The 14,192-nt window shown below is 42.6% G+C and overlaps 2 protein-coding genes across 2 annotated transcripts; one reads left to right on the top strand and one right to left on the bottom strand.

Annotated features, from left to right (window-relative positions):
- Positions 1-3,293: 3,293 nt before the first annotated feature.
- LOC148191303 (uncharacterized) lies at positions 3,294-5,811 on the bottom strand. Its single transcript, XM_088101361.1, has 3 exons — positions 4,366-5,811; positions 4,111-4,251; positions 3,294-3,365 (listed from the first exon to the last, which is right to left on the bottom strand). The coding sequence occupies exons 1-3, from the start codon at positions 5,809-5,811 to the stop codon at positions 3,294-3,296; spliced, it is 1,659 nt and encodes a 552-aa protein (XP_087957487.1).
- Positions 5,812-10,506: 4,695 nt separating this feature from the next.
- On the top strand, positions 10,507-11,127 carry LOC148191304 (uncharacterized). The gene has a single exon (XM_088101362.1). The coding sequence runs from the start codon at positions 10,507-10,509 to the stop codon at positions 11,125-11,127; it is 621 nt and encodes a 206-aa protein (XP_087957488.1).
- Positions 11,128-14,192: the final 3,065 nt, after the last annotated feature.

Raw genomic sequence — 14,192 nt, forward strand, 5'->3', positions numbered from 1 at the left:
ACGTCCTAACTATACTTCAATTTATTTTCAATCGTGGTACAAGCTAAGCCAAGCCGAACGCTCACACTTAACTCTTGACACCAATAACGCTCGTTCTTAATCAGAGTCCTTTCCAAATGAAAGAACCCTTATTCTAAGTGATTTTCCAGAGAAACCGAACGGTATAAGACCGTTCAACAACGAGCGTACATGATCAATCAGAGAAGATAAAATTTCCAGATTTTTCAAACACGATAATTTCACAGATTTCATATGATTTGAACTTTAAAAATTTCATCTTCACCATAAATTTCATACATTACAGAATTCGTATTACAATCTCATCAATACAGAATTTTTTTCCAGTTCAAACATATCATCATCAACATACAGTTCAAATCATTTTCATTCCAAACCATACAGAAAATCAATCACATTACAACTCATACATCTCATTCTCTGCATAATGTTCCAACGATATTTATAATATACATCCAGTGCAACCATATTCATTCATGTACACTTACACAGAAATTGTTTCATGCAGTTCAAACATTCCAGTACATTTCATTACATTCATACAATCAAACCAGTATTAAATTAAATTACTAAAGCTTCCCTTACCTGGTCTAGCAGTGAACTCCCAAATGCTTATGGTTTCTCTAGTGTTCTCACGGCTTTCTACCCAACGAGTCACTCCAAGATTCTCACTAAATCTAATAAACCAAAATGACATAAGGTTCAGACCTATAACTCATGCATGCAACCAGAAATTGGTTCGCATGAACTAAATTAGATGAAGGTGCAGGGACGAGAACTTACCAGTTCAGTTCTCAGTTCTGTTCGGTTCAGAAGAATGCTCACGGTGCAGAGAGGTTTCCTACGGTGTCTGAAATGAGATTGGAGGAGATGATGGTGAGTTATCTTAGAGAGAATATGAAAGAGTTCAGGGAGAATACATAGAAGATGGAAGGCCAGAATTTCTTGAGGAAGAAGAAGATTGCATGGAAGGAAGAGAAGTGTTTTCAGAGAAATTGTTTTTCTCTTCCTCGTCAAACAATGGTGCACTCACATACTGCCACCTGATTTCCACTACAGCTTTTGGAAGCTTCCAACGTGACAGATGGCATTAGTGCATGCAGAGAGGAAAAGAGTGGAATTTGACGTGGCACAGTGCATTTAAAAGTGTGATCAGAGAATGGATTTGTATATATTAATTTATCAGGGTTTCACATTCCCCCTAACTAAAAAAAATTTTCGTCCTCGAAAATTCTAAGGCTTACCAGGAAATAGGTGCGGGTATAATTCTCTCACAGCCTCTTCAACCTCCCATGTTGAGTCACCAGTCTTTGCATTCCACACCACTTTTACGAGACGAACATCTTTGCCTTTGTAGAGTCTGGTGCGGCTGTCTTCCACACAAACAGGTTGCATCTCCAGTGTCCTGTCTGGGCGAAGTTGGATGTCTTCTAACTCCAGTACGTGTGATGGATCAGATATATATTTCCGGAGTTGAGAAACATGAAAGACTGGATGTAGGTTGGACAGTTGAGGTGGTAAAGCCAGTTCATACGCAACTGATCCAATCTTCTTCAGAATTTGATAAGGTCCAACGTACTTAGGTGATAGCTTCTTTGGACGAAGAACTCTCCCCACTCCAGTGATTGGATTCAGCCTGAGGAATACGTGATCTCCAGCAGCAAACTCTAAGGGTCTTCTTCTCTTATCAGCATACGATTTCTGCCTGCTTTGAGACGTCTTCAATCGTTCTTGAATTAATTTCACCTTCTCGGTTGTTTGTTGGATTAATTCAGGTCCGGTTAATGCAATCTCACCTTCTTGGAACCAACACAAAGGAGTTCTACACTTTCTTCCATAAAGAGCTTCAAACGGTGCCATTCCTATGCTTGCTTGAAAGCTGTTATTGTATGTGAATTCAACAAGCGGCAGAACTTCATCCCATACTCCCATATGATCTATAACACACGTCCTCAACAAGTCTTCAAGAGTCTGGATGGTTCGTTCAGATTGGCCATCCGTCTGAGGGTGATAAGCAGAACTCATTTGCAGTTTGCTTCCCAATTCTCCTTGCAATGACTGCCAAAAACGAGATGTGAATCTCGTGTCTCGATCTGATATAATGCTTGAAGGAACTCCATGCAATCTAACAATCTCCTTAACGTACAATTTGGCCAAGTTTGTCATGGACATCTTTAAATTAACAGCCAGGAAATGGGCGCTCTTAGTCAATCTATCCACAATCACCCAAATTGAATCATGGTTTCGGACTGTACGTGGCAGATGAGTCACAAAATCCATGGAGATGCTGTCCCACTTCCATTCTGGAATTTCCAATGGCTGCAGCAATCCCCCTGGTCTTTGATGTTCAGCCTTGGCTCTTTGACAGGTTAAGCAAGAGGACACAAAACGTGCAATGTCACTCTTCATACCAGGCCACCAGAAGGATAAACGAAGGTCTTGATACATCTTAGTCATGCCAGGATGCATGCTAAGACGGCTGTGATGTCCCTCCTCCATTATAATCCGCTTCAGCTCACTGTCATTTGGAATGCACGTCCTATCCATGTAACGCAATAGGCCATCCGTTCCAACATTGAATTCTTTGGCTTGATCCGAACCAAGCACGCTCAAGATCTTCACCAGTTCTTCATCCTCACGTTGCTTCCTCCTAATTTGATCAAACACATCACTGGAAATTCTAAGGTTACAGCACCTGATATCGTTCGCTCCTAAGTCAAACTGTAACCTTAGATCTCTAAAACTCTCCACCAAGTTCATCTCCTTCACCATCATTGCCGAGACCCTTACTGCCTTCCTACTCAATGCATCAGCAACCACATTGGCTTTTCCAGGATGATACAGCAGTTCGAATTCATAATCCTTCAAGAATTCAAGCCACCTCCTTTGCCTCATATTCAATTCCTTTTGATCAAAGAGGTACTTGAGACTCTTGTGATCACTAAACACTTGAAATGTTGCACCGTACAGATAATGTCTCCATATTTTCAAAGCAAACACCACTGCTGCCAGCTCCAAATCGTGTGTGGGGTAATTCTTCTCATGAATTTTCAACTGCCTGGAAGCGTAAGCCACTGCCCTCTTTTCCTGCATCAGTACACAGCCCAAACCTTGATACGATGCATCACAATACACTTCAAAAGGTTTGGCCGTGTCTGGAATGACCAACACAGGAGCACTCGTTAATTTCCTCTTTAATTCCTGGAAGCTCTCCTCACATCTATCTGTCCAAGCAAACGGCTGATCCTTCCTGGTGAGGTAAGTTAGAGGGGCTACTATCTTAGAAAATCCTTCAATGAATCTCCTATAATAGCCCGCAAGTCCCACAAAGCTTCTAACCTCCGTGACTGAACGTGGACTCTCCCAATCCAGCACTGCTTTCACCTTGGCTGGATCCACTGCAATACCACCAGCAGAAACAACGTGCCCCAAAAATTGGATCTCCTTCATCCAGAATTCACACTTTGAACGCTTGGCATACAGCTCTTTCTCCCTCAATACGCTCAAGACAATCCTCAAGTGGTCTTCATGTTCTTCAAAGTTCTTGGAATATATGAGGATGTCATCAATAAACACCACAACAAACTTATCAAGGTACGACCTGAAGATTCTGTTCATATAGTCCATGAAGATTGCAGGTGCGTTTGTCACTCCAAAGGGCATCACCACATACTCATAATGGCCATAACGAGACCGAAATGCAGTCTTCTGAATGTCCTCTTCTTTCACTCTAATTTGATGATAGCCCGAACGTAAATCAATTTTAGAAAATACACACGCACCATGCAACTGGTCCAGCAGGTCATCAATCCTTGGAAGAGGATACTTGTTCTTGATGGTCAGCTTATTAAGTTGTCTATAATCAATGCATAGCCGTGAGCTGCCATCCTTCTTCTTGACCAACAATACAGGCGCTCCCCATGGTGAAGCACTTGGCCTGATGAACTTCTTATCCATTAACTCTTCAATTTGCTTCTTAAGCTCCACCAACTCAGCTGGTGCCATTCTGTAAGGTTGAACCGAGATGGGTGCAGCAGTGGTTACCAAATCAATTGTGAATTCTACCTCACGGATGGGAGGTAGACCAGGTACTTCATCCGGAAAAACATCTGGAAATTCCTCCACTACTGTTCGTTCTCCACTGTTATCAACATTGGATGAACGCTCCATCTCACTGCTTTCATACGTCATGATAAGGAAACAGCTTGCCCCCTCCATGATATCCTCCTTAAACTGCCCAAGAGTGATTGACAGTTCTTCCTCTTCTTCATCTGGAAAGACTAACTCCTTCTTCCCACAATCAATGAGGATCCGATTGGTAGCCAACCAATCCATCCCCAAAATTACTTCTAAATCTTGCAGGGGTAAGCAAATGAGATTGACCTTATATCTATGCCCCTCAACTTCTATAGGACATCTTACACAAACGGTAGACGTCTTGATCCCACCAGCCGCTGGGGTTGACACCACCAGGTCAAACTGTAATTCACTCTCCACTATTCCTAGTTTCTCAACACACGCCTTCGAGATGAAGGAATGAGTTGCCCCCAAGTCATACAGTACACAGCAAGGCTTTCCATACAACATGCAAGTGCTGGTGATGAGTGTACCTGAACTAGCAGCTTCAGCACCAGTGATTGCGTACACCCTTCCTGTGGCTTGCGCACGTCCACCTCTCCCTTGTTGGGTTCTCCCAGTGTTCGGCGGCCTCATTGCCGCACGTCCTCCCATATTGCACTCGTTCTCCAAGTGGCCATTCTGTCTGCAACGAGTACAATATTTTCCTCCTGGCAACTGTGGACAAGCCCACTGATAGTGTGGTCCTCCACACTGATAACAGGTTAAGCTTCTCGGCTGTCCAGATTGGCCAACAGTGACCAAAGCTTGTGATCCGCCAGAGGATTGAGTGGGACGAGTATATGGGGACCCTCTCACATTTGATGCACCTCTGGACAAAACCGGACCCCTACTCACTTGTTGTTTCTTATGTCGTTCGGCCTCAGCAATGTTCTTCTCAAGCACCTTTGCTCTCTCAACCATAGCAGGGAAGGATCTGATACACAGGCAGGATATTAATACTTTCATATCACTCCTCAACCCGTTCTCAAACTTCCTGCATTGCCATTCTTCGCTGGTAGCCATGGTATTGAAACGGACAAGATGTTTGAATTTGTTGGTGTATTCTGAGACGGACATACTGCCTTGCACCAATTGAAGGAACTCCACCTCCTTAGCAAAGCGCACACTGTCTGGGAAATACTCTTCGTAAAATTTTGCTCTAAAAACCTCCCAATTAATAGGATTCTGCGCGTCAGTCAGGATGGCTTTCATGCTTGTCCACCTGTGACTAGCTTCACCAGTCAATAAGTATTCTGTAAAGGCCAACCGATTATCATTTGGACACCTCTTCGCATCATAGATCCGCTCCATATCTCTAAGCCACTGATCCGCTTCATCAGGAAGTCCTTTTCCATTGAACTTCGCAGGGTGGTGCTGCAAGAAGCTTTCCAAACTCCATTCGGCATGAGGTGCAGCATTAGAAGAAGAGGCTCCTGGTGTGCCTCTAGCAGAGGTCAGCAGGTCCATCAACTGCCTCTGAGTTGCTTCAGAGCTGATACGTGAGGCCTCCAAACTATTCAGTGCTTCCTGGTTTTGCCTCATTAAGGCAGCGTTCTGTTCTATCAAAGTGGTGTTCTGTTGTTGAAGCCTGTCAATGACCGTCTCCAACATTCTGGTATTGTTAGAATTGTCAGCCTCGTTTGGCTGAGGTGGGGGAGGAAGTCTAGGCGCCATTCATTTTCTGGATCAGAGAAAACGTAAGTTAGTTATGTTCAAGAGTTAAAAATAATAACTCATCAACACACAATAAGCACACAACGAAAGTATAGTGTACTCATAACCCTACATGTCCTTAAAAGAACAAAACTGCTCTGATACCAATAAATGTAACATCCCAATAAATAGTAATTACCATTAATCAGAACTAATCACATTTACTGAAATTACAGTGCAGTCTTAATATTTACAACAGCTGCTCAAAATTTAAAACTGAACGTACTACAGTTACAGCGTTCAGGATCTACAAAAAAAAAATAAAATGAGTCCCTGGACGAACGTTCTGCAAAACTATACACCTAACGTCCCAAAATACTATACAGAAAGATTAGCAACTGCCACAGGACGAGCGCTCTACTGCTCAGCTTTAACCTCAACTTCTACCAAGTTGGCATCCTCCAAATTTTCTTCTTCCAGCATTGTTTCCAGAGGTATCTCACCATCTGCTCACATCCACAACGGATGATCATTGCATTGACAAGACGGACATACAGAAACAGTAGACAACACAAGGAAAACGCAAGGGTAAGCTTAGGTAATTTAATTTATACAATCAACATATTTTAACATAGTAAATCAATCATACATTTCATACCACATTAGATATATTTTCTCGCATACAGTAAATTATCCAAATTCTCATAATTAAAGACTGTCCGGACTGTATGAAGCCATGTATCTACAGGCGTTTTTGCACCCAGGTGGTGTGGTAACTGGAAACATCCATCAGCTGCCACCCGAGGTTAACCCTATCAGTCCAAAGTACTCAATAGGACTAGGGCCTCCTGCCATTCCCACACATGACCTACTCCCCTCTACATGAGGATGAGCACTCACGGAATATCAGGATAAACAGCCATCAGCAGCTTTACCATGGTCATACTACACTACTTCTCATATTCACATCATGGAGACGTTCCTCCTTGGAACGCTCATTCACAATCCAATCCCATAAAATTCATTCAAATACCATTCGCACATATTAACCAGTTCTCTTATTCACATTTTCATTCTATGTTCCACTCTCTTAATTTAAACAAAGTTTATCATTTAATAGATTCAGATGATTGTATTACAGTACACTGCTATCACGTTTCTGAACAAAAGAAACGCACCATTATTCATTCACAGACGTTGAGACAATTGACTAATTTAATTGAAATTGAGTCTAAAAGATCCAAATAATACTTAGGAAAATTCTAAGTATAAAGACTTGAGGTTAAATGAAAAGGACCATCACAGTTTAAATGATTTCAAATAAATAATCAGAGCATTAGTAAATTCGGAAACGAACACTGCCAGTCAAAGACCGAACGTTAATTAATAAATTGAACGAACGCTGTGAAATTCGCTCACGAGCAATGATAAGGACGAGCGTTCAGTAGAAACTGAACCCTCCTTAGGACGAACGCTAGGTCAATGACCGAGCACCAAATAGAACGAACGCTCATCTGAACGGACGTTCGGTATCAGACCGAACGCTAACTAGGACGAACGCTCAATCTAAGACCGAGAGTTCCTTTGGACGAACGCTCAGTCTAATACTAAGCGCTGCTTATGACGAACGCTGGTAAACAAAACCGAACGTCCTAACTATACTTCAATTTATTTTCAATCGTGGTACAAGCTAAGCCAAGCCGAACGCTCACACTTAACTCTTGACACCAATAACGCTCGTTCTTAATCAGAGTCCTTTCCAAATGAAAGAACCCTTATTCTAAGTGATTTTCCAGAGAAACCGAACGGTATAAGACCGTTCAACAACGAGCGTACATGATCAATCAGAGAAGATAAAATTTCCAGATTTTTCAAACACGATAATTTCACAGATTTCATATGATTTGAACTTTAAAAATTTCATCTTCACCATAAATTTCATACATTACAGAATTCGTATTACAATCTCATCAATACAGAATTTTTTTCCAGTTCAAACATATCATCATCAACATACAGTTCAAATCATTTTCATTCCAAACCATACAGAAAATCAATCACATTACAACTCATACATCTCATTCTCTGCATAATGTTCCAACGATATTTATAATATACATCCAGTGCAACCATATTCATTCATGTACACTTACACAGAAATTGTTTCATGCAGTTCAAACATTCCAGTACATTTCATTACATTCATACAATCAAACCAGTATTAAATTAAATTACTAAAGCTTCCCTTACCTGGTCTAGCAGTGAACTCCCAAATGCTTATGGTTTCTCTAGTGTTCTCACGGCTTTCTACCCAACGAGTCACTCCAAGATTCTCACTAAATCTAATAAACCAAAATGACATAAGGTTCAGACCTATAACTCATGCATGCAACCAGAAATTGGTTCGCATGAACTAAATTAGATGAAGGTGCAGGGACGAGAACTTACCAGTTCAGTTCTCAGTTCTGTTCGGTTCAGAAGAATGCTCACGGTGCAGAGAGGTTTCCTACGGTGTCTGAAATGAGATTGGAGGAGATGATGGTGAGTTATCTTAGAGAGAATATGAAAGAGTTCAGGGAGAATACAGAGAAGATGGAAGGCCAGAATTTCTTGAGGAAGAAGAAGATTGCATGGAAGGAAGAGAAGTGTTTTCAGAGAAATTGTTTTTCTCTTCCTCGTCAAACAATGGTGCACTCACATACTGCCACCTGATTTCCACTACAGCTTTTGGAAGCTTCCAACGTGACAGATGGCATTAGTGCATGCAGAGAGGAAAAGAGTGGAATTTGACGTGGCACAGTGCATTTAAAAGTGTGATCAGAGAATGGATTTGTATATATTAATTTATCAGGGTTTCACAGATCACATAATAAATCGGACTCAATTGAAAATTCTCCTCATGAGAAACTAATATAATAATGAGATAATACTAATAATAATGAGAATAGTGATGATAATCCTAAGGATAATGATGAGGATAAGAATAATTATGGTGACAATGAGAAAAAAAGGGTGAGAGTGAGTGTAGTAATGTTGATAGATTTGATGGTTATTGCTTGTGGTCATGATATAGTGACAGAGGAATCATGGTAATACTGATAGTTAAGATTATACATGAAATGACACATGCAAGATAAATAACAAGACAATAAATTGGATAAGGTGATTATTATCCTATCATATTCTATCTGGACCTAAAGTATTGCATTGTATAACATGGCAGCTAACAAAACTTTAGCTTGGAAGTCATATATAATTATTAACCGGGTGGCTTTTCATTGAAATACCTGTTCGGACAAGTTTTTCTACACATTTCTTAATGGAAAAATAGGAAATAAATAAATAAATTTAATTTCTCTTCAACTAAGATTAACTTATACACAAGTTACAAGTAAAAGAATTAGATACAATATATGGAAAAAGTTATAAAATTTATAACTTAGCTTACTGTCAGGCCTCGTTAAAAAAAAGGTTTAATCCTTTTCGACATCCCTATTTATGTACGAATGTCTCAATTGGGTCCTCGTTTTTTTGAACGAGCGTTCCGAGGAGGAACGACTCTTGGATGAAAATTGGAAGTTGTAAAGTATGAATGTGGACAAAGCTTAGCTGACGATTCATCCTGATGTTCCGTGAGTGCTCGTCCTCAAGTAGAGGGGAGTATGTCATGTGTGGGAACGGCAGGAGGTCTTAGTCCATAACTGTACTTTGGACGGAACGGACTAACCTCAGGTAGTAGCTGATGAGAATTCCAGTTACTCCACCTGGGTGCACGAACGTCGTAGCTACACAGAATTCATACGATCCGGACAGTCAGTCTAGTATCAGGAATTGGTTGATTTAAAGAAATTATTGAACTATATGTTGGAATGTATTTGATACGTTTGATGTGTTATGAAATGCATGTTATTACTTGAATTAAATTCAATAAGCTTACCCTTCGTTTTTTTCTTGTGTTGTCTCGACCTTGTACGTCCGTCTTGTCTTGCGATGATCATCCGTGTGGATGTGAGCAGATGGAGAGGCGCTGCTTGAGGATGCGCTTGAAGATGAACTCTTAGAGGAAGAAAACCTCGTCGAGGTCGAAGTGAAGGCCGAACAGTAGTGCGTTCGGTTATCTGTTAGTTTAGTTATATTAGAGTACAGTATTAGAATGACCCCTCCCCTTTTGATTATATTGACCGATCGGTATTTCTATTTTGTCCTAAACCGTTCAGTCTGGTATGCTAAGGTCGAACGTCATTAATTGTATTTTGCTTCTTGTAAGGCCGTTCGGCCAGAACCTGTGCTTTTGTTAATTAAGACTGATTTGGTTTATCATTAAATGTAATTAATTCTACTATATGGTGTTTACTGTATTTTGGGGATGTTACATTTAGTGGTATCAGAGCAGTTTTGTTCTCTAAAGGACACTGTAGGTTATGAGTACACTATGTTTTTGCTGTGTGCTTAATGTGTGTTTAATGAGTTATTTTTTTCAACTCTTTGAACATGACTAACGCTCGTTTTTCTCTATTTCCCAGAGAACAAATGGCACCTAGACTTCCTCCTCCACCACAGCCCAATGAACCTGATGTGCCCAACAACACTAGGTTGTTGGAATCGGTGATAGATAGGCTACAACAGCAGAATGCTGTGTTGATGGAGCAGAACGCTGCTGCGTTACAGAGTCTAGAGGCCGCTCGCGCCAACTCTTAAGCGACGCAGAGGCAAGTGATGGAGATCATTGCCGCCACCAGAAATACATCAGGGGCGTCTACTTCTTCTGCTAATCATCCGACGGAATGGAGTTTGGAGAACTTTCTTCAACACCATCCTGCAAAGTTCAGTGGAAAATGCCTTCCTGATGAGGTGGACCAGTGGCTAAGGGATATGGAACGTATCTACAACGCTAAGAGGTGTCCGGATGACAACCGGTTGGCCTTTACAGAATACTTGCTGACTGGAGAAGCTAGCCACTGGTGGGCGAGTATGAAGATGTTACTGACTGAAGCTCAGAGTCCCATTTCCTGGGAAGTTTTCAGGGCTAAGTTTTATGAAGAGTATTTCCCTGACAGCGTTCGCTTTGCCAAGGAAGTGGAATTTCTACAGTTAGTACAAGGGGGGATGTCCGTCTCGGAGTATACAAACAGATTTAAGCATCTGGTTCGTTTTAATACCATGGTTACAAGTGAAGAGTGGCAATGTCGAAAGTTTGAGAACGGGCTGAGGAGTGACTTGAAAGTATTGATCTCCAGCCTGTGTATTAGGTCGTTTCCTGCTATGGTCGAGAGGGCCAAGGTGTTGGAGAAGAACGTGGCTGAAGTCGAGCAGCAGAAGAAACAACAAGCAACTTAGGGGACCGATTCTATCAAGAACAAATCTGAATCGGAATAGGACGCCGTACACTCGCCCAACACAGTCAAGTGGGTCTCAGACGATGGTTGTTGCTGGACAATCTGGACAGCAGGGAGCGGTCAGATGTTTCCAGTGTAGAGGGCCCATTTCAAGTCAGTCTGCCCTCAATTGGTTGGAGGAAAGTATTGCACCCGATGTAGAAGAAACGGTCATCTAGAAAACGAGTGCAATATGGGCGGACGAGCGGTGATGAGACCACCGAACGCTGGAAGAAACCAAACAAGAGGAGGTGGACGAGCCCAAGCTGTTGGGAGAGTATATGCACTAACGGGCGCTGAAGCTGCTAGTTCAGGTACACTAATTACCAGTACCTGTTTAGTATATGGAGAACCCTGTTGCATGTTGTATGATTCGGGGGCGACACACTCCTTCATCTCGAAGGCGTGCGTTGAAAAACTGGGGTTAGCTAAGAGCGAGATGCAGTTTGACTTAGTGGTGTCAACCCCAGCGGCTGGTGAGGTTAGGACGTCTACAGTCTGTATTAGATGTCCTATTGAGGTAGAAGGGCGTAGGTATAAGGTGAACCTTATATGTTTACCTCTCAAGGAGCTAGAAGTGATTTTAGGAATGGATTGGCTGACTACCAATCACATTCTCATAGACTGTGGTGCTAAGGAATTGATCTTTCCTGAGGAAGATGAAGAAGATTTGTCTGTGACGCTCGGGCAGCTGAAAGAAGACATCATGGAGGGCGCCAGCTGCTTTCTGATAATGACACACGAAGACAGGGAGGTTGGAGATAGGAGTTTTGAACGATCGTCCAACAACGAGTCCAGTGGAGGACGATCGGTTGTGGACGAATTCCCGGACGTCTTTCCGGATGAAGTACCTGGATTGCCTCCCGTTCGTGAAGTTGAATTCACTATTGATTTGGTGACGACAGCAGCACCCATCTCTGTTCAACCATATCGAATGGCACCAGCTGAGTTGGCCGAACTCAAACAACAAATTGAAGATCTGATGGACAAGAGATTTATTAGACCAAGCATCTCACCGTGGGGAGCGCCTGTGTTATTGGTAAAGAAGAAAGATGGCAGCTCTCGGCTCTGCATTGATTATAGACAACTGAATAAGCTGACCATCAAGAACAAGTATCCCCTACCACGGATTGATGATTTGCTGGATCAGTTGCATGGGGCGAACGTGTTCTCTAAGATAGACCTGAGATCAGGCTACCACCAGATTCGGGTTAAAGAAGGAGATATTCAGAAGACGGCCTTTAGATCTCGTTACGGACACTACAAGTATGTAGTGATGCCGTTTGGTGTGACGAACGCCCCATCCATATTCATGGATTACATGAACCGCATTTTCAGGCCGTATTTGGATAAGTTCGTGGTGGTGTTCATTGACGACATCCTCATCTACTCCAAGAGCCATGAAGAACATGAAGAACATTTGAAGATGGTGCTTGGAGTCTTGAGGGAGAAGGAGCTGTATGCTAAGTTGTCCAAGTGCGAATTCTAGATGAAGGAGATACAGTTCTTGGGACACGTAGTCTCCGCTGGAGGAATCTCAGTCGATCCGGCCAAAGTGCGAGCGGTGTTAGAATGGGAAAGTCCGCGTTCGGTCTCGGAAGTCAGGAGTTTTGTGGGTCTCGCTGGCTACTATAGACGCTTCATCGAAGGATTTTCTAAGATAGTAGCACCGATGACGCAGCTTACACGCAAAGATCAACCGTTCGCTTGGACTGATCGGTGTGAAGCGAGCTTCCAGGAGTTGAAGAAGAAGTTGACGAGCGCCCCAATGTTAATCATCCCTGACACGGCCAGACCCTTTGAAGTATATTGTGATGCGTCTCATCAAGGGTTGGGTTGCGTTCTTATGCAAGATAAGAGGGCTATCGCGTACGCTTCTCGTCAGCTGAAGATTCACGAGAGGAATTATCCGACACACGACCTGGAGTTGGCAGCGGTCGTCTTTGCTCTGAAGATTTGGAGACACTACCTGTATGGATCTACGTTCCAAGTCTTCAGCGATCATAAGAGTCTCAAATACCTCTTTGATAAAAAAGAATTAAACATGAGGCAGAGGCGTTGGCTGGAGTTCCTAAAAGACTACGATTTTGAGTTACTCTACCATCCGGGGAAAGCGAACGTTGTAGCAGATGCGTTGAGCAGGAAGGTGGTTCATGTCTCGTCCATAATGGTACGAGAATTAAGCTTGGTGGAGAGTTTTAGAGACCTAAGGTTACAGTTTAATTTAGAACCGAACAACATCAAATGCTGTAACCTTAGGATATCAAGTGACGTATTTGACCGGATCAGAATGAAACAACTAACAGATGAAGAATTGATGAAGATAAGAGGCGCGCTCGGTACAGATCAAGCAAAGGAATTCAACGCTGGAACGAACGGCCTATTACGCTATATGGGTAGGACGTGCGTTCCAAACGATGGAGATCTGAAGAGAATTATCCTGGAGGAAGGGCACCACAGCCGTCTTAGCATGCACCCTGGCATGACTAAGATGTATCAAGACCTCAGGGAATCATTCTGGTGGCCAGGAATGAAGGGTGATGTCGCACGTTTTGTGGCATCATGTTTAACTTGTCAACGTGCAAAAGCTGAGCACCAAAGGCCGGGCGGTCTACTACAACAGTTAGAGATTCCAGAATGGAAGTGGGACAGTATCTCAATGGACTTCGTGACCCATCTACAGCGTACAGTCAAGAATCACGACTCCATCTGGGTTATAGTGGATCGTTTAACAAAGAGTGCTCACTTTTTGGCAGTCAACTTGAAGATGTCGGTGACCAACCTAGCCAAGCTCTACATTAAGGAGATCGTTCGTCTACATGGAGTACCTTCGAGTATCATCTCTGACCGAGACACAAGGTTCACCTCGCGGTTTTGGCAATCACTACAAACCGAGCTCGGCAGCAAACTTCACATGAGTTCGGCGTACCATCCTCAGACGGACGGTCAGTCCGAGAGAACCATCAAGACGCTCGAAGACTTACTGAGGACGTGCGTCCTTGATCATATGGGCGTCTAGGATGAAGT

The sequence above is a fragment of the Vigna umbellata genome, chromosome 11, assembly GCF_029865625.1.
Source record: "Vigna umbellata cultivar VRB3 chromosome 11, Vumbellata_1.0, whole genome shotgun sequence".
Lineage (NCBI taxonomy): Eukaryota > Viridiplantae > Streptophyta > Magnoliopsida > Fabales > Fabaceae > Vigna > Vigna umbellata.